The following is a 21,352-nucleotide window of genomic DNA, read 5'->3' on the forward strand; positions in this document are numbered from 1 at the left end:
TTAAATAAGGACCAGGCCCTCGCCTATCGCCGGCCACGGGCGACGCAACCCTTGCCAAGGCGAGGGCGGTCTCAAGGGTCGGCCTTACCTATGGTCGATGAGGTTAGATCTAGGTGAGGTCAGCCCTCTCCAAGCATCGCCGATGGTCGACGGCAAACAAATAAGAAAAAAAAAACCATAAAAAGGAAAAAAAAATCAAAGAAAAGGTAAAGAACGAAAATATTATTGACCATCTGGAAAGTTAGATAATTTTTTGAAATTGACGTAACCACTTCAAAAGCTTATTTGAAACAAGATTTACTTCGTATCCTTATTTGAGAAAATAAGAATAATTCATATTTTCATTTGAGAAAATAAGAAAATTTTAGGTCCTTATCTAAAATTTTTCCCATGATGCCCATTAGTATTTTGAGATATAGAGGATGACAAGTGGTAAAGAGAGCAAAAGGTGAGGGACTCTATTTGGTATTTTTTTTCATTTAAAAAGAAAGGGGAAAACAACTTGGATGTACGAAACCCACATGCTGTCATGACTTTGGGGAGTGGGATGCATGTGGGACGAAGTACGGCTACGATTCCAAGAAACCTTTACTTTAACAATGCATTGTATTTTTTTTTTGTATATTTATAGCAGGGAAAATATCCGGGGGTCTCTAGGTTCGTGCTCTGCTACATGCATCGGGAAATGCTTGGCTCGTCTTCAATCACACTTTAGAAGCAACCCTCCTTTTCCCCTTTCCTTTAAAATTGTCCTTTTTCCGCTTATAAAGCAAATGTCTATTCGGGAATTTTCAATTTCTTTCTGCTCCCTCTTGAGAAATTAGGGTTCTTGAGTATTGTGTGCAAAGTGATTGTGTGTGATTGCGTACGCGAATGTATGATAAAAATAACATAGAACAAATGACCCCTAACGAGCAGTAGCTAAAATCTTGCCCTCACTGCACATGCTGGGACTTTAACCTTGCCGTACATCATCTGCACCCCAAGCACTCCTCTTCCCAAACTTTGGCTTGATAGTCAGTGCATAGAAATCCCATTATAGTTGCCCTTCGTTAGCTCTTCCATAGAAATTAAGTTGTCATTTTAAATTTGTTATGATGCTTACAATTTGTCTTGCATTTTGGAACTATTTACCACCGCTAGCATTGACCGTTAGAAGATGGAAAAAGCGAACATGAAATGTCACCTTTAAGTCAAGGGTTTTACTTTGACAGGAAGATACATGCGGTCTTTCTCCAATATGGCGTTGCATAATCCTGCATAAAGCTTAAGATAATATTAGATGGGGCCATTGCCAAATTTAACTTTGTCACGACATTAATAGCTTGTGATAGGCTCTTTGCCGTCTTCCTTGCTTCCACATGAAGCATGAAGATGAACAAGCACTGTACATGACATTATCCTAAAGTAAAGGGAACCTTCCTGGAAATTTCTCTGAGCCTTGATAGGTTACGTCATCTTTATTTAATACGTTGACTGCGACGATGCTCCTTGTAGGAATCGCAATTGGGCGCATTAGTGAGATTCCACTCGGACCTACTTGGTGGGATATATCATAGAAAAATTATAGACGAAACATATGAATTGCTTGTGTTGATTACAATCATAATAGAAGGTTGAAACGTTTCTTTGTTTGGCTATAAGAGAAAGTGGGCGCCCGGGGAAGAGGTATCTGTAACTTGCTCAACATCTTCGTCTTCCTCGAAATATTTATGAATTAGCACAACAGTATACATGTGCAAAATGAAACAAACGAATGAATAATGTTTCCCTTTTGTCTTTGCTAAATAATTCATAATAGAAATTTGAACGGAAAAAAGAAAAGAAAAGAGCAAGCATCGCTTTTCATAACCTAATATTGGCGGGATATAATAAACAAACATCTCATCATATTCCTTTGGTGGAGCCGAAAAATCTCTCTCGGGGCTTGCTGTTATCGGTCGAGAGAAAAACTTAGAAAGACATGTTACCTGTATGATAAGAAATAAATTCCTTTAAGTATATGATTACTTCCCGCGACATCATATCGTGATAAGCAGATTATTAAAAATAGCAGTACGATTATTTTATATGAATTTTTATACGGGATATATTTTATCGATTCATTTATCACACAATCTAGATCTATCGCCATTTATATTTATAGCTATGGTTTGAAAAAGTAATCAACTATCCGAATCAACAATCACGAAAGTGGATTTTATAAGAGAAAGGGTTCCACGATCTAGAGAGAAGGGGATGTTGGTGTTGTTTATGGAATGGGAGGGTATGAGAGAAAGGAAGGAGGTGTAATTTAGGAAGTCTTCAACAATGAAACAAAAGAGTGTTTCGACTTATAACATTAACAAAGGGGAGGACAAAGGAACGATGCTTGCCAAGCCCAAGCCCAAGACCGATAGGCCTTGGGCTCAAATCTGCTAAAAGTGGACCTCTCCAAAATGGGCCAAACATTTGGCCCAGTAGTTTTCTTGTTCTACCATTCCGGGCCCATGAATGTTGTTGAATGATGATGATGATATTAGCAATTTAGCACCGAGGGGAAGTTAGAGTAGGCGTTCCATTTCATTCAATTCCATCTCGATTTCATTCCAACGGCTCGGATTTGCGTAACAGCAGAAGGCTTTGTTTTGTGAAGCAAAATATTTATCGGGATGATCGTTTGAATCGAGTAAGAAAGTTCTAGCCGGGAAGCTGCGATGTAATTGGGCTTTTTAGCAAGAAAATGAAGATCACTAGCGATTGTCAAAATAGGACTTAGTTTTAGATTACGATACGATTGTTCCCTGTTTTCGATTACCTTTCAATCATTCACCGTCTCACTCAAACTGGAAACTCGTAGGATTGAAGAGTTTTGAGCCTTTTTTTTTCCTCTCAAAGAGGAAACTTGTGAAGGAGGGGAGGGGAGGAAGCCCACCGCGTCGACGATTGCATTGTTGTTAGATTAATCATCTGTCGAGGCAGAGATTCAGCAAGATACTGCATGATGCAGTTCTAACCTAGTACTACTAGGAGCATCATGAAAGACATCGAACGGATTACATTTGCTAGGGTATGGCGAAACAAAACAATCACCTATTCTGAATAAAATGTCTATTAAAATGTATATCTATACGAATAAGTATTGACAACAGTCGAATCTGATATGTGAAATGCTCTTGGCACAGAAACCCTACTTTTAATTTTATGTTCGAGCCATTCTCCCTCTCTATCTCCCTCGGGGTTTCCTCTCTTTCAAAAGTCGCCGTCAACCCTTTTTTATGAAGCTAACATCCCTAAGGGAGAGAGACTCCCTCCCTCTCCCTCTCCCTCTCCCTCTCCCTCTCTTCATTTTCAAGACTTTTTCGTTGATTTCGTGGACGACGTGGTCGACATTCTCCACGAAAATGGAGAGATTTGTCATGTGAGCTCTGAAGATCGAAGCGCGAGCGCCTCAAAATATCTGTTCTCTCCGGATCTGCTCGCTCGCTTCGGCTCCAGGTGCTTATTCTAGATAGTCGATAGTCAAGCGCTCCGCAAGTCTCCGAGGCTCCTCTGATGTTGCATTTGGCAGGAGGCTTATCTTGATTTTGTGATCAACTGGTATTTTTTTTTTGCAGCTTTTCTCTCTCCATTTAGAGCTAGATTTAGATTTGGGTGCTATTTTATCATATAGATTTGAGTTAAAACGTTTGCACTTTCAACCTATTGGTGTTGTTGTCTCTATATGATGATAGTGCTGGGGACGCCAAACCTAAGCGCGCACCGCTTTTAGCAAAGTCGTAGCTACTGGGGAGAGAAATCTCCACATATGCTTATCACTGATGATGATGTAAATTCAGTCACCAGTCGCTAGGGCTGCGCATGGCAACTTGCCAAATAGTGTTTGATTCTGTTTTTTTGTTCCCAGAATCAGTTTGGGAATAGAAATCCGTTTGTTTAATTTTTTGATTTCTGGGCACAAATTCTTGCAAATCTGTGCCCAGAATCAGTTTTGGAGCAGAATCAAGAATAAAAAAAAAGTAGCTTCTTGATTCTGGGAACAAAAATGAGAATCAGTTTTTTTTTTCTTCTTATTTTTCTTGGTTTTTAATATAGCTTCTAATGTCCGGCGCGAGGGCCACCCTCGCCGTATTTGGCGAGATTAAAATATTTTAATAAAAAAATATTATTAATAAAAAATATTTACCAGCCATAGCCAACGATCAGGCCATGGCGAAAAAAATAAAAAAAATATTATTAATAAAAAAAAAATTTACCGGTCATGGCCAGCAACCAGGCCATGGCGAAAAAAATAAAAAAAATATTATTTATAAAAAAATTTGACCGGCCATGACCAGCGACCAGGCCATGGCAAAAAAAAATAAAAAAAATATTTTCAATAAAAATATTTTTTTTATTAAAATATTATTAATAAAAAAATATTTATAAAAAAAATATTTTACCGGCCATGGCCACCGACCAGGCCATGGCGAAAAAAAAAGAAATTTAGTAAAATATTTTTTAAAAAAATTATTAATAAAAAAATTAATTATAAGAAAATTTTTTATCGGCCATGGCCAAAAAAAATAAAAAAATTATTTTTAATAAAAGTATTATTAATTAAAAAATATTTTACCGGCCATGGCCAAGAAGGAGGAGACGAAAAAAAGAAAAGGAAGAAATATTAAAATATTTAAAATGTTATTAAAATATTATTAATAAAAATAAATTTTATTGCGTTACCAAACGCATTTATGTTTTTTTACTATTTTAGGAATAGAAATTTTGGGCCGTTACCAAACGCCTTCAAATGCTCAGAATTAGTTCCCTGGCACAGAATAAAAAAGAATCATTTCTGACCAGAATCTGTTCCCGGGCACATAATGGTTGCCATGCGCAGCTTAGTTGTGCTTTGATGTTATGACAGATCCGTTCTCGTGAAATGAACAAGTTTCCACAGGCAGTACCAAGTTAATTCATTTTTCAGATTTACTTGCCTTGTGGGATTTGCATTTTTGTCTTGCGTTATATAACTCTCTTTTACGTGAAATAAAAATTTCCCTTCTGAACCAAAAAAAAATTTATGTTCAAGCCTAGCCGTCCTTTGGTCGGAGAAACAAATGTGCATGATGGATAGGATAAAGTATACAGAATATACCCGATCAATAGCATGGTTGTGAAAAGGGTTGGGCTATGTGAGGTACCCGAATCCCAATCAGCCTTAATATGATTTAAGCACGCTCGTAACCAAAAAGAGTTTTGACTATTCTCCATAATAAAAGGGCCCTCCCTAAATGGGCCAAGACTAATCAACATCGTATTTTCCAAGTAACATGATCAGATTCTAAATTAGCCGTGTGGGACTTACCAATGGCTGAAACTCTAATTCTTTACATCGATTGTTGCTTTTCCAGCATTAGAAATTGCATAACTCGAAGAGTGACACGAATCACGTTGAGCTGGTGGGGGCGTGCCAGACAAGGTGTTAAGATCACGGTGATTAGAGTGAAGTTCACTGGATTCCAAACCTTCAAAAGTGATTGAGATGATTAGAGTGAAGTTCACAGGATTCGAAACCTTGAGAAGTGATTGAGAAACTTTAACTTTAGGCCTATATTCCAATCTTCTCAATTAAAATATATAATACTCATGCTAGTACGAATTTCTGAACCTAATTTTGTCGCTTTACTTTCCCCTTGGGTAAATGCAAAGAATTGCTTGACAATTATGCAACCAAAAGTGGTGTTGCGAGTACTGTGTCGCGGGTGTTTCGAAAAGCGTACTGCCTTTTCGTTCCTGTAATGTTATGCATGATAAATAAGTGCTGCTTGATTTGATTCCTATATCAAGTTATTGGTTACAAATTGTGGCCGTTCTGAGGATGTTGCTGAGGTAAATTCAAGGCTAATGCTGTTTGGCCTTGCTTTGTCCTCTCCATTTATAATCCTAAGTTTGATCACTCTTTGAGACGGTGCCCAATCGTTGTGCCCTTCGGTGCCCACATCGAGTTCAACCATGGAATTTTCATTGGTCCCCTAAAATTCTAATCAACGTCGTATTTTCCAAGTCTAAGATCAGATTCTAAATTAGCCATGCGGACTTACTGACGGCTTGGAACTCTAATTCTTTACATCGATTGTTGCTTTTCCAGCATCAGATATTGCATGACTCGAAGAGTGACGTCGTAAAATTTACGAATTATTTTTTACAAGATTCGTCTACTTAATTATAATTACATGCCGCAAGATATATATATCAAGTGCATCGAAGAAGTGGGAAAGTATAGATATAGTAACATTCAATGGCACCTTTGAGGCATGATTTCCCTTTCCTATAATAAAATTTGTGAAGATTTTATGCTAAAAACGAAAACAAAAGGTCAAGAATGGAGTTCTTCTACCCCACTTGCTCTCACTGAAACTGTCCCCTTCAAAAGCCACACACTCTCCGCCGTCTCCAAGAACCCGCCATAATGAGGAACCACCGCCGGGTCCAGAGCCTCTCTCTACTCATCGCCTTCGTCTCCGTCGCCGCCCTCCTCTCCCCTCCCGCAGCCTCCGCCCAGCCGCCGCCGTTCTCGTGCGACCCATCGAGCCCCTCCGCCAAGTCCTTCCCCTTCTGCGAGGCCTCGCTCCCCATCAGCCAGCGCGCCCAGGACCTGGTCTCCAGGCTCACATTGGACGAGAAGATCTCGCAGCTGGTCAGCTCCGCCCCGGCTATCCCCCGGCTCGGCATCCCCGCCTACGAGTGGTGGTCCGAGTCACTCCACGGTGTATCCAACTCGGGCCGCGGCGTCCGCTTCAACGGCACCACCCAGTCCGCCACCAGCTTCCCCCAGGTCATCCTCACCGCCGCCTCCTTCGACGTCGACCTCTGGTACCGCATCGGCCAGGCAAGCTCGCGACCCCAAAAGACCAACAACGAAAGGTAGCGTGACCTGACCCAAACCGAATCGGTGGCAATGCAGGCGATAGGGACTGAGGCGAGGGCAGTGTATAACTCGGGGCAGGCGACGGGGATGACGTTCTGGGCGCCGAACATCAACATATTCAGAGACCCGAGGTGGGGGAGAGGGCAAGAGACGCCCGGCGAGGACCCGGTGGCCACCGGCAATTACGCGGTCGCGTATGTGCGAGGCGTCCAAGGCGATGACTTCCAAGGCGGAGGGAAGCTCCGTGAGAACCTCCAGGCATCCGCTTGCTGCAAGCACCTCACAGCCTACGATCTGGATAACTGGAAGGGCGTGAACCGGTTCGTCTTCGATGCTCGGGTCAGTCACTACTAGCACTCTGTACTCTCCCACATCTGTTTCTTCTATTCAATATCGTTTCTTCCAACGTTTGGCGGATTCCCCAAGTGTCTTGTCTTGTAGGGTTAAATACTTGATGTTTAGGATGTTATGGAAGTTTGTGTCTTGGTTTTGGATAGGTTTTGGGACAGGGTTCAAAGATTTCTCCCCCACCCGCTATAAGTTTATGGGTAAAAACCAACAAAAAAAATTTTAAACCATGCTCGCTATGATGTATTTATTTTGAACATTAAAAATCCTAAACTTGTACTTTGTGACATATTTACTACTGTCGAAGTTCTATCAATGTTTACATGGATACTCGAAAGCAAAAAGTATTAACATGATGCCCCCATGACCCACGTGGTTTAAGTGAAATAAAAACGATGTTATTTTGGTTGAAAAATCAGAACATTAAATGTACAAGTATTTTGATTTCACTAATGACTATTATTCTGGATACGTCTTGATACAAGATTATCTGGACGACAAAGTCAAACCAAATTATCGATGAAGATTTGATAGGTAATAGTCAACAAATCGGAATCATTTATCAATAGATTTTTTTTCTTCCATTTGAACTCATTTCCATAATTCGTTTGGTTGCTTTGATAGGTGCAATTGTTGTTGCTTGTCAATGATAACTCTTTATTAATACCAATCAAAAATCCAACTTTGTTTTCTATTATAAAATCATCAATTCTATTTGAAAACTGTTCATGTATAAAATATAAATTCTTTATTATGATCCATAAACAAATATCAATCTATTTCTTTGTTTTGTACTTGTTATATTATAGTCAATTGTTTCATTTTGAAATGAATCAAAATTAATAAGGAGCCAGTCAATGATACTCAAACATTTAATTGTGTTACGTAGGTATAAGTTTACGATTTTTAAAGTCACAAGAAAAAAATTAGGGTAAATGTGTCAAGTAGGCATAGTTTAAGTTTTTGATGTTAAAAAAAAACTTAAAGGTAAATGTATCATAATACGCATAATTTAGGGTTTTTTGTGGCCTTTTTCCTAAGTCTAATGCCTGTCAGAGCATGTGATTAGAGCAAAAGCAGATCCTGTGTGTCCATTAATTGGGGCTTGACTGATTGGTGGCCTTTTTATAAAGTAAAGCGCTGCACATCTGCCCTTTTATTCTAGGAAAAACAATGGTCGCTGGTAAAAAACAAGAAAAAACAATAAGTTAATTCGGCCCATACATTAGAGAATTTTATAAGATGTGCTGTGGGTCATGATTGTTATCTGAAATTAATTTTTGTAACTAGTGGGTCAAGACTCAAGATATGAAAGACGTATGAGTTCTACTATTTAGGGTGTATTTATTTCGCAGTAAATAAATGATTTGGGAAATATTTTACTAGCACCCCTTTCGCTTGATTTCACCTTGAGTTTGAGCGGATATTAAAGATAATTAGTGATTTCTATATGAAAATTTCCTATGTTAGAAATAATTATGATATTTCTGTTGATTATCCGTTTTTCTTAAGATTGGACGCATGTTGCACGTATATCTCCCTTTGATTGTGCATATTATGATCGAGATATTATCTTAGAATAGATATCTAATAAAATCTATAAATAGGCTAATGTATTCTTCATTAATAAATATTGTGAAATATACAAAAATTCCTCAAATATTTTTTCCGCATTGTTCTTAACTCTTGGTCTTAATTAACTTGCGATATTTGTGTCGGGTCGATTCAGGTGATGGCACAAGACATGGCAGATACGTTCCAACCGCCGTTTCAGAGGTGCATTCAGGACGGGAAGGCCAGTGGGATCATGTGCTCTTATAACCATGTCAACGGCATCCCCAACTGCCCAGATTACAACCTCCTCTCCAACACTGCCCGTCGACAATGGTCTTTCCACGGGTAAGTAAGTGAAGTGGCGTGTCTGGCTTTTGTCGAGAAGATGATGATGGTTTGTTGACTAATAGGAGCCGAGCTATGGTAGGTACATAACATCAGATTGCGACGCCGTTGCCATCATATACGAGAGTCAAGGATATGCCAAGACGCCAGAGGATGCCGTGGCCGATGTCCTCAAAGCCGGTATGTTAATGCATTCCTTAGCATTTTCATGAACAACCTCATGGCTAGCCTAAAATTTTCACAAGTGGTGTCTATCTGTAAAATTTTGCGCCGCCGTATAGCCTGATGGTATGTCAAATGCATCAAGTTAGGTGATGCTGTGATAATCACCTAATAATTCTACTGTCAGGAGAAAGTATCTAAAGAAACACACTCGTGAGAATGTCGATTGCCGGAGAGTAACCTAAAGAGAGATCACTTCATTAGGAAAATTACTTTTGTTATGACCCTTTCAAATCACGAGTAAGATTCTAAAATGATCTTTTCAATGGAGCATTTGTATGCCATACAAGATTTCAGGCAATGATAGTGACGGAAACATTACATTAGAAACAAGATTAATCGTTAATCAACTAAAAAAATGGTTAATCCTTTAATCTTGGTCGATGAAAATAAGAGTTGAGGATATGAATGGGACCAACACAAGCTGATGTTATTCAGATTGGTCCATCATTTCTTATACTCTAGAGGGAATGCCTTGGCCCTTTATGTTGCCATTTCTTCACCACGTTCTGTGAATCTGTCCCAAGTAGTCGAATGTACTCTTTTGATTCTTTTTTTTCTTGGTATCTTGTTCGCCGATTTTCTTATGTTTTTGGCAAATGAGATCTTTTTTAGGATTCGAGATTTGATTTTCGACGAATGGTCAAGCATTAGAATATCTCTCTTTGATTCCCGGCGAGTCGAGCCAAGGCATGGCGTTTTCTTGCAAATGCATACGATGTCTTTCAGTTTTCGTTTTCACGCATGAATTAATGACACTGAAGAATGAAGGTTCATATCACTGGACAGAAATGAAAATAGGGGCAAAAATCCTAAAGAAGAAACACAAAACAGGAGGAGACTGATCACTGATGGCCTAGGCCCTAGCAAATTCAATTATTGTATGCGCCCCACAAGCGAGATGGCCTTTTTTTTGTTTTTATGTCTTTATTGCTTTTAGAGGAAAAAAAATTAGGGAACATGTGAAAATATGTGATAGAATTCTATAACCCCTATCATTTCGACGGCGTCGACCTTCACTCATGGCCAAAACATTTAGCCAAGATCACCACTTTGCAAATTCACAATTTGCAAACAAAAGCACTGGAACAATTGATGATTGCCTTAGAAATGGCAGGATACTACACCAGTGATCACCGAATCCCCAAACACCTCACAATTTCTCGATTAGTGGTAATATGAAGAAGATCACCGAGTATGCTTTCGGTTTTGGACTAAAGAATCATGATGCATGCGAAATTTGTGAAGTTAACATCATCGAAAGGTACCGAAACCTGCAGGCATGGATGTCAACTGTGGAACCTACCTGCAGAATCATACCAAATCCGCTGTCGAGCAAACGAAAGTGACAGTATCCGAGATAGACAGAGCGCTTCACAACCTCTTCTCGGTAAGAATGAGGCTAGGACTGTTCAATGGCGACCCCAAGAAACAACCTTTCGGCAACATAGGCCCGGATCAGGTCTGCTCCCAAAAGCATCAAGATTTGGCTCTCGAGGCTGCTCGAAGCGGCATTGTGCTTCTGAAGAACAAAGAAAAGCGTCTGCCTCTCCGGAGATCGAAGTCCACGTCGGTTGCTGTAATAGGCCCCAATGCCAACAATGCCTGGAAGCTGCTCGGGAACTACGCGGGACCGCCATGCAAGTCTGTGACGCTGCTGCAGGCTCTGCAGAGTTACGTGAAGGACACGAGGTATCAGCCGGGTTGTGACGATGTAGTGTGTTCGTCACCATCGATTGCCCAGGCCGTGGAAGTAGCGAAAGCAGCAGATCACGTGGTGCTGATCATGGGGTTAGATCAAACTCAAGAGAGGGAGGACTTCGATCGTGTGGATTTGGTCCTCCCCGGCAGGCAACAAGAGTTTATCACCACCGTCGCCCAAGCTGCGAAGAAGCCGGTCATTTTGGTGCTTCTTTGTGGAGGTCCTGTTGACATAAGATTCGCCAGAGATGATCAGAACATCGGAAGTATCTTGTGGGTCGGTTATCCTGGTGAGGCTGGTGGGATGGCGTTGTCAGAAATCATCTTCGGTGAACATAATCCTGGTAAAATCCTATGATCCCTCTTTTTTTTTGGTTCTTCTACCTGAGTTTCTTGAAAAAATGAGGAGGTGGTGATTCAATTCTTTTACTTATGAAACAGGAGGGAGATTGCCAGTGACTTGGTATCCACAGGAATTCACCAGAGTGCCTATGACTGACATGAGGATGAGGCCTGAACCATCCACTGGCTATCCCGGGCGTACATACCGGTTCTACAAAGGCCAATCAGTTTACGAGTATGGATACGGGCTTAGCTACACGGAACATTCTTACAAGTTCACGTCTGTTACCAAGGAACTTTTCTACCTAAACCTATCCCCTAAATCTCAACCTGATGAAGCCTCGGATGCCTCCCCTCGGTACAGACCGGTTTCAGATTTGGGAGCAGAGTTTTGCAAGAAGAGCAAGTTTGAGGTCAGAGTCGAAGTCAAGAACCATGGCGACATGGCGAGCAAGCACCCGGTGTTGCTCTTTGTGAGGCATGCGAAGCCGAGCAGCGGGAGTCCAATGAAGCAGCTGGTGGCCTTCCAGAGTGTGGAACTGAAGGGGGGCAAAACCACGGAGGTCCAATTGGCACTGAACCCTTGTGACCACCTGAGCCGAGCCGATGCAAATGGTGTGATGATAATAGAAGAAGGGTGGCGCTTCTTGGAGGTGGGAGATCAAGAATACCCGATCACCGTGATGGCATGATATGTGAATTTGGCCAGTCGTTAATCTTGCAATTTTAAGGATTTTATTGCTTCCTACATACTTTGATTAGCGTTTCATTTGGCAAGTGTAACAAGAAAAGATTTGAATGGCAAGTTCTGCTCAATTGTACACGAATTGGATCAAAAAGGAATGAGCATAATGAATTTTCAAGTAGTTTTCCATTTATTCCTTCGCCTTGAGAACTAGTCGTGCTCCAAACTATGTTGGCAAGCCCATTTTCCCTATTTTTTTTAATCTCGAGATTCACGTATGTTGCACGTATATCTCCATTTGACTTTGATTGTGCATATTTTGATTAAAATATTATCTTAAAATAGTTATCTAATATAGTATATTCTTCATTAATATATGCATTGAAATATACAAAAATTCCACAAATCGATTTTCTGCAGGAACCCTAGTGCACGGTGCATTAGAGTTTGGTGGCGGTGTCGGCTTTTCGAAACAAGAAGTAAAAAGTCGAGAATCGAAGGTCAAAAGCGTGCGTCCTTCGTGGTCGACTTTGCTATTGGAGTCCAACAACATTCGTTCTTTGCTGTTAAAACAGTCGACTTAGAGACGCATCGCCGGCATTGTAACACGACCAGCATGGTGCTTGGCCAAACGCAAATGGGATTGCCTCTGGAAAGGAGACTCGAAACTCTATGATAATTTCCTAGGTTTGAGATTATTATTATATTTATGTTGATTATCCGTATCTCTCAAGATTCCAAGTATATCTCCCTTTGATGGTGCATATCTTGATTGAGATATTATCTTCCAAAAGATATCTAATAAAGCATATAAATAGGCTATGTATCTTTCATTAATATATATTGTGAAATATACATAAATTCCTCAAATCTATCTTCCGCATTATTCTCAACTCTTGACCTTAATTAACTTGCAATATTTGTGTCAAGTCGATTCAGGTGATAGCAGAAGACATGGCGGATACATTCCAGGTGAGAAGGCCAGTAGGATCATGTGCGCTTATAACCGGGTCAATGGCATCCCCAATTGTGCAAGCTACAACCTCATCTCCAACACTGCCAGTCGACAATGGTCTTTCCACGAGTAAATAAGTGAAATGGCATGTCCTCATTTTACTTAGATGGTTTGTTGACTAATAGGAGGTGAGCTATGGCACGTACATAACATCGGTTTGCAACGCCATCTCCATCATATACGACACTCAAGGGTATGCCAAGGGATGCCATGGCCGATGTCCTCAAAGCCGGTATGTAATGCATTGCTTAGCATTTTCATGAACAACCTCATGGCTAGACTCAAATTTACATGAGTCCTGTCTATCAGTAAAATTTTTCGCCGCCCTAAAACATAACGGTATGTCAAATGCATCAAGTTACGTAATGCTGTGTGATAATCACCTAATATTTCTCTTGTCAAGAGAAAGTATCTAAAGAAACACACTCATGAGATCTCGATTATCGGAGAGTAAATTAAAGAGAGAATTTTTTTGGTCGAATCATAAAGAGAGAGATCACTTCATTAGGAAAATTACTTTTGTTATGGCCTTTTCAAATCACGAGTAAGATTCTAAAATGATCTTTTTTACTCAACATTTGTATGCCTTACAAGATTTCGGGTAGTAATAATGATGGAAACATTACATTAGAAACAAGATTAAAGCTTTGATCAACTATAAAGAAATGGTTAATCTTTTAATCTTGGTCGATGAAATAAGAGTTGATAAGTGTTAGCTTGGGCTACCTCATTATTCAGATTGGTCCATCATCTCTTATCCTGAAGGCTCTAGGCTAGAGAAAAAATAGGCTCTTAGTGAAGTTGTGAAATGAATTGCTAGCTAAAGTTTTCTTAGTTTAGTCCTCGATAAAGAAAGTAGCTAGGCTTGTTAGACCTACCTCTCTCACTGCAATAAGAGTTCATATTGGATAATCTGATTCTAACTGCCTTATCGGAGGCCATACTTCTAGTCTATGGCCTTAGTCAGTTCCAAGACCCAGGTCGAGCCCTAAATACAATTTTTTAGATCTTGCCTTTCAATGAATACAACTCCTTCAATCCCTCTTGCTCTTTCTTCTCGGGCAGTCTTCTCTTTTTTCTTCCTAGCTTCACAGAGGTTTGTATTTTTCAGCTAGAAAGCATATGAGGATGCTGAAACCTCTTTGCGCAACTCCGTATTTTCAAATAATAATATCCTCTTTTAGGAAAGCTAGCCTCGGTTCGTTCCTTACTTTAGCACTCCAATGTAATGGGTTAGCTTTCTCACGTACTTTGCTTCTAACTATCTTAAGTGTGAAAACTTTCAATACGACTCCTCTTAGCTCTTACCCTAGCTACCAAGAGTACTTCAAGAGATTAGGATTCAATTAGCAAAGGCTTATGATTGGCTTAAGTCAAGCTAGTCTAAAGTAGATTCATGATTAGGGCAAAGGGTGGGAGTAGATGGTTCTTCCTTCCAACCATTGAATTGACGAACACATCTATTCTAACAATGTAGCTATCTTAGAAATTAGTGGATCTATCTAGAAATTTATGAAAGAAGAAGTGTATAATGGATTGCCATTGTCTCGGTCAATAATCTCGTACGCCGTATATTACGTATTCAGTTCAATTAAGAAGCCCGAAAAAGATGACCCTTATCAACCAATGCTGCCCGAGTGCTCAAAATCTTTGCTTTCCTCCCGGGTCGAGGCTGCTTGCTAATTTTATTGAGTGATCACTAGGCCAGAGGCAACCCTTTTCCTAAGGAGTCTTGTTCTATTAGGTTTACTGCTCGATCAAACTGCCATTCTCTTCGAAGGCCTTTCTGATACAGTAAGTGGGCATTCAAATAAGCCTTTCTTTGTTGAAGTGCTACAACTCGCTCATTCGGAGTAATTAAACTACCCCTTACCCCCTAATTTTGCGGTACCTTTCCTTTATCGTCGAGGGTAGCAACACTCCTCTGAATGGTCAGGTACAATCATAGCTTCATTCATTCGTTGAACCTTGGGGATAACTGTTAACATTGAGGTCAATCACCAATCATACATACGATATTACATGACGTGAGAGTGCATGGTCAATACTCACCTAAAGCTCCTACCTTCAGCTTGCAACCAATATACAACAACAACCTAACTTGCACGAGATTCAACAACCGAAGCTACCAGTAATTCCGAGGGAATGACATCCTCCTATATTAGTTAGCAGTACTGAACAAGCGAGTCATTAGTTCAGAGAAAGAGAAAGAGAAAGAAAAGAAAGCAGCTGAATGGATTCGCATTCCATTGAAGTAACATGACAAGATAACGCCGATCGATGAGACTAGGCAATTATTTGAAACCAAATTGGTTACTTCAAATCCTTATTTGGAATAATGCCCGCTTCAGACTCATTTCGGAGAAAATACACTCACTTCACACTCTTATTTAAAATTTTTCCAAACCAAACCAGTGACCACTAACATGATTCGACAAGCACGATCGTAAGTCGAAAAGCTTTTGACTTTTCTCCGTTAGAAAAGGGCCCCACTCCGAGGCATTCTTTCCCTCCTTCAATAAATTTTTTAAAGAGTTTTCTTCCCAGAAAAAGAAATGAAAAAGGACAAGAATGGAGTTCTCTTCCTTAACACCCACTGCTCAGCTCCGCTCTCACTGTCTCTCTCACTTCAGAAGCCACTCTTCACACTCCCACACTCTCTCCATTCTCCAAGAACCCAACCAAGATGAGGAACCGCCACCTTGTCCAAATCCTCTCCCTACTCATCGCCCTCGCCTCCGCCTCCGCCTCCGCCCAGCCGCCGCCGTTCTCGTGCGGCCCGTCGAGCCCCTCCGCCAAGTCCTTCCCCTTCTGCAGGGCCTCGCTGCCCATCGTCAAGCGCGCCCAGGACCTCGTCTCCAGGCTCACATTGGACGAGAAGATCTCGCAGCTGGTCAGCTCCGCCCCGGCCATCCCCCGGCTCGGCGTCCCCGCCTACGAGTGGTGGTCCGAGTCCCTCCACGGCGTCTCCAACGCCGGCCGCGGCATCCGCTTCAATGGGACCATCCAGTCCGCCACCAGCTTCCCCCAGGTCATCCTCACCGCCGCCTCCTTCGACGTCGACCTCTGGTACCGCATTGGCCAGGTAAGCTCGCGACTCCCAAAAGACCAATCGCCATTTCAAGAAACGGTGCCCCCCAAAAACAAGAAACGTGACCCGACCCGAACCGAACCGAATCGGTGGCATTGCAGGTGATAGGGACTGAGGCGAGGGCAGTGTACAACGCGGGGCAGGCGACGGGGATGACGTTCTGGGCGCCCAACATCAACGTGTTCAGAGACCCGAGGTGGGGGAGAGGGCAGGAGACGCCCGGCGAGGACCCGCTGGTCACCGGCAAGTACGCCGTCTCGTACGTGCGAGGCGTCCAGGGGGACGCCTTCCAGGGCGGAGGTAAGCTCCGTGGGAAGCTTCAGGCGTCCGCTTGCTGCAAGCACTTCACCGCCTACGATCTGGATAACTGGAAGGGCGTGAACCGGTTCGTCTTCGATGCACGGGTCAGTCACTACTGGCGCTCCGTACTCTCTCTCCCGCATCTGTTTCTCCATTCTTTATCGCTTTTTCTCCAACGTTTGGCGGAATTCCCGAGTGTCTTTGTCATGTGGGTTTAACTTAATGTTTGGTATGCTTTGGAAGTTTGTGTCTGGCTTTGGAGCGGTTCTAGGACACGGTTCAAAGATTCCTGTCCCTGCCCCATAAGTTAAAATGCCAAATTAGAGCATGTGATTAGAGCAGATGCCCATTAATTGGGGCTTGACTGATTATTGGCTTTTATAAATAGTAAAGCGCTGCACACCTGCTGTTTTATTCTAGGATAAGAGGAAATAAGATAACAATAGTCGCTGGTACAGAAAAAGAAAAAAAAAACTAAAGTGAATTCGGCCCATACATGAGTGAATTTTATAAAGTACGTTGTGGGTCATGATCGTTATCTGAATTTAATTTATGGAACTAGTGGTAGTGGGTCAAGATCTGAAAAAGGCCCGACTTCTGCTATTTACACTTCCTTAGAAAGATGTGGTCGAGGGTTTTCTTGTTCTTATTTTTTTTTTATATAATAAAGCTAGGAAGATAGGTTAACGCAATGTCTTCATGTGTTAGGTGAGTTTGCTCATTGTGAGGAAAAAAAAGGGTATATTATCATGAATAGTTTTCCATGCCATTGTTAATCTAAACGAAAATACAATGAAAACAAACAACAGTGGGATGATGTGTAGTGTATGCCTTTTCAAAGCACGAGACAGCAGCTCGCCGAAAGTAAACCTCCATTTTGTCTAAAGCTACAATGGAGTGAACTTGATTCTCCTTCCGACGCCTAAGGCATGGACCATGGAAGTCGCTTTTTAAGTTACCATTTTGACCTGATTAGGAACAGTCGTGGTTTGGGTTGATAGTTGGACTGCTGGGCCTTAATTAACTTGCGATGTTTGTGTCGGGTCGAGTAAGGTGACGGCACAAGACATGGCGGATACGTTCCAGCCGCCGTTTCAGAGGTGCATTCAGGACGGGAAGGCCAGTGGGATCATGTGCGCTTATAACCGGGTCAACGGCGTCCCCAGCTGTGCCGACTACAATCTCCTCTCCAACACTGCCCGTCGGCAATGGTCTTTCCACGGGTAAATAAGTGAAAGTGGCATGTCCTTTTTTTTTTTCACTCCATGACTTTTGTAGAGAAGATGATGATGGCTTGTTGACTAATAGGAGCTGAGATATGGCAGGTACATAACATCGGACTGCGATGCCGTCTCCATCATATATGACAATCAAGGATATGCCAAGACGCCAGAGGATGCTGTAGCCGATGTCCTCAAAGCCGGTATGTTAATCCATTCCTTAGCATTTTCATGACACAAGCTCATGGCTAGTCTCAAATTTACACGAGTCATGTATATTAGTAATATTTAGCGATGCCCTATAGCTTAACGGTATGCTAAATGCGTTGAGTTAGGTAATAATCACCTAATATTTCTCCTATCAGGAGATGGTATTTAATAAACACACTCACGAGATGTTGATTACCGGAGAGTAAACTAAAGAGAGAGATCACTTTATTAAAAAAATTACTTTTGTTATACTCTTCAAATCATGAGATTCTAAATGATCTTTTATAAGTAGCAGTTGTACGGCTTACAAGATTTTGGGTGTATAATACGAAATAGGTCATATTGTGATTGATTTTCTTCACAAACCGCGTGGTATTGTACATAATATAGCTACCCTTCATAGTGTTCTCTTTTTCTTTTTCTTGTTTTGCTGAAACTCCACATATCTGGGTAGTAATAGTGACGGAAACATTACTTTAAAAGCAAGATTAAATCATTAATCAACTTTAAAAAAATGGCGAATCCTTTGATCTTGGTAGATTAAAACAAGGATTGAGGATATGAATGGGACCACCACAAGCTGATCTTATGTTATTGTTCAGATTGGTCCATCGTCTCTTATCCTCGAGAGTCAAATGCCTTGGCCCTTTATGTTGCCTTTTCTTCAACAGGTTCTGTGAATCTGTCCCAAGTAGTCGCATGCATTCTTTTGATTTTTTTTTTCTTGGTATCTTTTTGGCATATTTTCTTTATGTTTTTCTTTTTAGCATTTGAGATTTCATTTTCGACGAATGGTCCAGCGTTAGAATATCTCTCTTTGATTTGCGAATAGTCGAGCCTTGGCATGGCATGTCCTTGGAACTTCATGCCTGCAAACAATGTTCGGCTTTGGACCATTTCAGCTGTCGGTTTCACGCATGAATTGAATGATACTGAAGAATGAAGGTTCAGATCACTCAAGACAGATGAAAAAGAGGGACGAAAAGAAACACAAAACAGGAGATCCGATCACGTTATGGCCTAGGCCCTAGCAAATTCAATTATTGTGTGCGCCCCACAAGCAAGATGGCCTTTTTCTTTACATAGGAACGGGAAAAAAGGAGAATCCCTTAAAAGTGTCTTTCCAAGTTGCGATTTTATTTTTTTTAAATGTGTCCTTTTGTCGCTTTTAGAGGAAAAAATGTGGAAATATGAAAACAATTTGTGATAGAATTTTCTGTAACTTCTATTGTTTCGACAGCATCGACCTTCACTCATGACCAAAACATTTAGCAAAGATCACAATTTGTGAATCCGCAGTTTGCAAACAACAGCACTGGATCAGTTGTTGATTGCCTTAGAATTGGCAGGATACTACACCATTGATCACCAAAATCACCAGTCACCTCACTTTTTCTCAATCAGTGGAAATAGGAAAAAATCACCAAGTATGCTTTCGGTTTTGGACGAAAGAATCGCGATGGAAGCGAAATTTGTGAAGTTAACATCATCGGATGGTTCTGAAAACCGCAGGAATGGATGTCAACTGTGGAACCTACCTGCGGAATCATACTAAATCCGCTGTCAAGCAAAAGAAAGTGTCAGTATCCGAGATAGACAGAGCGCTTCACAACCTCTTCTCGGTAAGAATGAGGCTAGGACTGTTCAATGGCGACCCCAAGAAACAACCTTTCGGCAACATAGGCCCGGATCAGGTCTGCTCCCAAAAGCATCAAGATTTGGCTCTCGAGGCTGCTCGAAGCGGCATTGTGCTTCTGAAGAACAAAGAAAAGCGTCTGCCTCTCCAGAGATCGAAGTCCACGTCGCTTTCTGTATTAGGCCCCAATGCCAACAATGCATGGAAGCTGCTCGGGAACTATGCAGGACCGCCATGCAAGTCTGTGACGCTGCTGCAGGCTCTGCAGAGTTACGTGAAGGACACGAGGTATCAGCCGGGTTGTGACGATGTAGCGTGTTCTTCGCCATCGATTGCCCAGGCCGTGGAAGTAGCGAAAGCAGCAGATCACGTGGTGCTGATCATGGGGTTAGATCAAACTCAAGAGAGGGAGGACTTCGATCGTGTGGATTTGGTCCTCCCTGGCAAGCAACAAGAGTTCATCACCACTGTCGCCCAAGCTGCGAAGAAGCCGGTCATTTTGGTGCTTCTTTGTGGAGGTCCTGTTGACATAAGATTCGCCAGGGATGATCAGAACATTGGAAGCATATTGTGGGCCGGTTATCCTGGTGAGGCTGGTGGGATGGCGTTGTCGGAAATCATCTTTGGTGAACATAATCCTGGTAAAATCCTATGATCCTTCATTTCTTGGTTCTTGTACCTGAGTTTCTTGAAATAATCAGGAGGTCGTGATTAAATTCTTCTACTTATGAAACAGGTGGGAGATTGCCAGTGACTTGGTACCCACAAGAATTCATCAGAGTGCCAATGACTGACATGAGGATGAGGCCTGAACCATCCACTGGCTATCCCGGGCGTACATACCGGTTCTACGAAGGCCAATCGGTTTACGAGTATGGATACGGGCTTAGCTACACGGAACATTCTTACAAGTTCATATCTGTTACCAAGGAACTTTTCTACCTAAACCTATCCCCTAAATCTCAACCTGATGAAGCCTCGGATGCCTCCCCTCGGTACAGACCGGTTTCAGATTTGGGAGCAGAGTTTTGCAAGAAGAGCAAGTTTGAGGTCACAGTCGAAGTCAAGAACCATGGCGACATGGCGAGCAAGCACCCGGTGTTGCTCTTTGTGAGGCATGCGAAGCCGAGCAGCGGGAGTCCGATGAAGCAGCTGGTGGCCTTCCAGAGTGTGGAACTGAAGGGGGGCGAAACCATGGAGGTCACATTGGCATTGAACCCTTGTGACCACCTGAGCCGAGCCGATGAAAATGGTGTGATGATAATAGAAGAAGGGTGGCGCTTCTTGGAGGTGGGAGATCAAGAGTACCCAATCACCGTTATGGCCTGATATGTGAATTTGGCCAGTCGTTAATCTTGCAATTTAAGGATTTTATTGCTTCCTACATAGTTCGATTAGCGTTTCAATTGGCAAGTGTAACAAGAAAAGATTCGAACGGCGACTTCTCCCTATTTGCACGTGAAAAGGATCAATAAGGAATGAGCATAATGAATTTTCAAGTAGTTTTCCATTAATTCCATCGTCTCGAGAACTGGTCGTGTGCCAAACTATGTTTGCAAGCCCAATTTGCCTATTTGTAAAGAATAAAATGTGGACGATTCACGGGAGTCATAAAAGTCTCGGATTGTCCATGTGGGAGAAATTTACCGAGAATTGAATTGCAGGGATCAATATTGAAACTTTTTCCAAATTGGAGTATCACTACGGAAAAGGGAAATGACAAGTTGAGGGGACAGATCTCTACTTAAACCTGGTAACACATCTTAGCTGGTTCAGGTCCACCCAGATCTTATG

The 21,352-nt window shown here is 41.7% G+C and overlaps 2 protein-coding genes across 2 annotated transcripts; both read left to right on the forward strand.

Moving 5' to 3' along the window:
- The first annotated feature begins 6,415 nt into the window (after positions 1 to 6,415).
- Positions 6,416 to 12,264, forward strand: LOC115676461 (probable beta-D-xylosidase 7). Its single transcript, XM_056311253.1, has 6 exons — positions 6,416 to 6,850; positions 6,926 to 7,228; positions 8,967 to 9,136; positions 9,219 to 9,316; positions 10,639 to 11,403; positions 11,501 to 12,264. The coding sequence occupies exons 1-6, from the start codon at positions 6,431 to 6,433 to the stop codon at positions 12,091 to 12,093; spliced, it is 2,349 nt and encodes a 782-aa protein (XP_056167228.1). The 5' UTR covers positions 6,416 to 6,430; the 3' UTR covers positions 12,094 to 12,264.
- Positions 12,265 to 15,665: 3,401 nt separating this feature from the next.
- Positions 15,666 to 21,072, forward strand: LOC115665772 (probable beta-D-xylosidase 7). Its single transcript, XM_030587611.2, has 6 exons — positions 15,666 to 16,186; positions 16,294 to 16,596; positions 17,546 to 17,715; positions 17,818 to 17,915; positions 19,435 to 20,199; positions 20,295 to 21,072. The coding sequence occupies exons 1-6, from the start codon at positions 15,788 to 15,790 to the stop codon at positions 20,885 to 20,887; spliced, it is 2,328 nt and encodes a 775-aa protein (XP_030443471.2). The 5' UTR covers positions 15,666 to 15,787; the 3' UTR covers positions 20,888 to 21,072.
- Positions 21,073 to 21,352: the final 280 nt, after the last annotated feature.

The sequence above is a fragment of the Syzygium oleosum genome, unplaced genomic scaffold (genome assembly GCF_021117445.2).
Source record: "Syzygium oleosum isolate NSW1041296 unplaced genomic scaffold, Sole_v2.1 Sole_v2.05, whole genome shotgun sequence".
Taxonomy (NCBI): domain Eukaryota; kingdom Viridiplantae; phylum Streptophyta; class Magnoliopsida; order Myrtales; family Myrtaceae; genus Syzygium; species Syzygium oleosum.

Excerpts from the sequence above, each read along its gene's own strand:
- LOC115665772 (XM_030587611.2), top strand. The coding sequence starts at position 15,788 with ATGAGGAACCGCCACCTTGTCCAAATCCTCTCCCTACTCATCGCCCTC. Across the intron at positions 17,716-17,817 it reads CGGCAATGGTCTTTCCACGG|GTACATAACATCGGACTGCG; the intron begins GTAAATAAGTGA and ends GAGATATGGCAG. Across the intron at positions 20,200-20,294 it reads CTTTGGTGAACATAATCCTG|GTGGGAGATTGCCAGTGACT; the intron begins GTAAAATCCTAT and ends CTTATGAAACAG.
- LOC115676461 (XM_056311253.1), top strand. The coding sequence starts at position 6,431 with ATGAGGAACCACCGCCGGGTCCAGAGCCTCTCTCTACTCATCGCCTTC. Across the intron at positions 7,229-8,966 it reads GGTTCGTCTTCGATGCTCGG|GTGATGGCACAAGACATGGC; the intron begins GTCAGTCACTAC and ends GGGTCGATTCAG. Across the intron at positions 9,317-10,638 it reads GGCCGATGTCCTCAAAGCCG|GCATGGATGTCAACTGTGGA; the intron begins GTATGTTAATGC and ends CGAAACCTGCAG.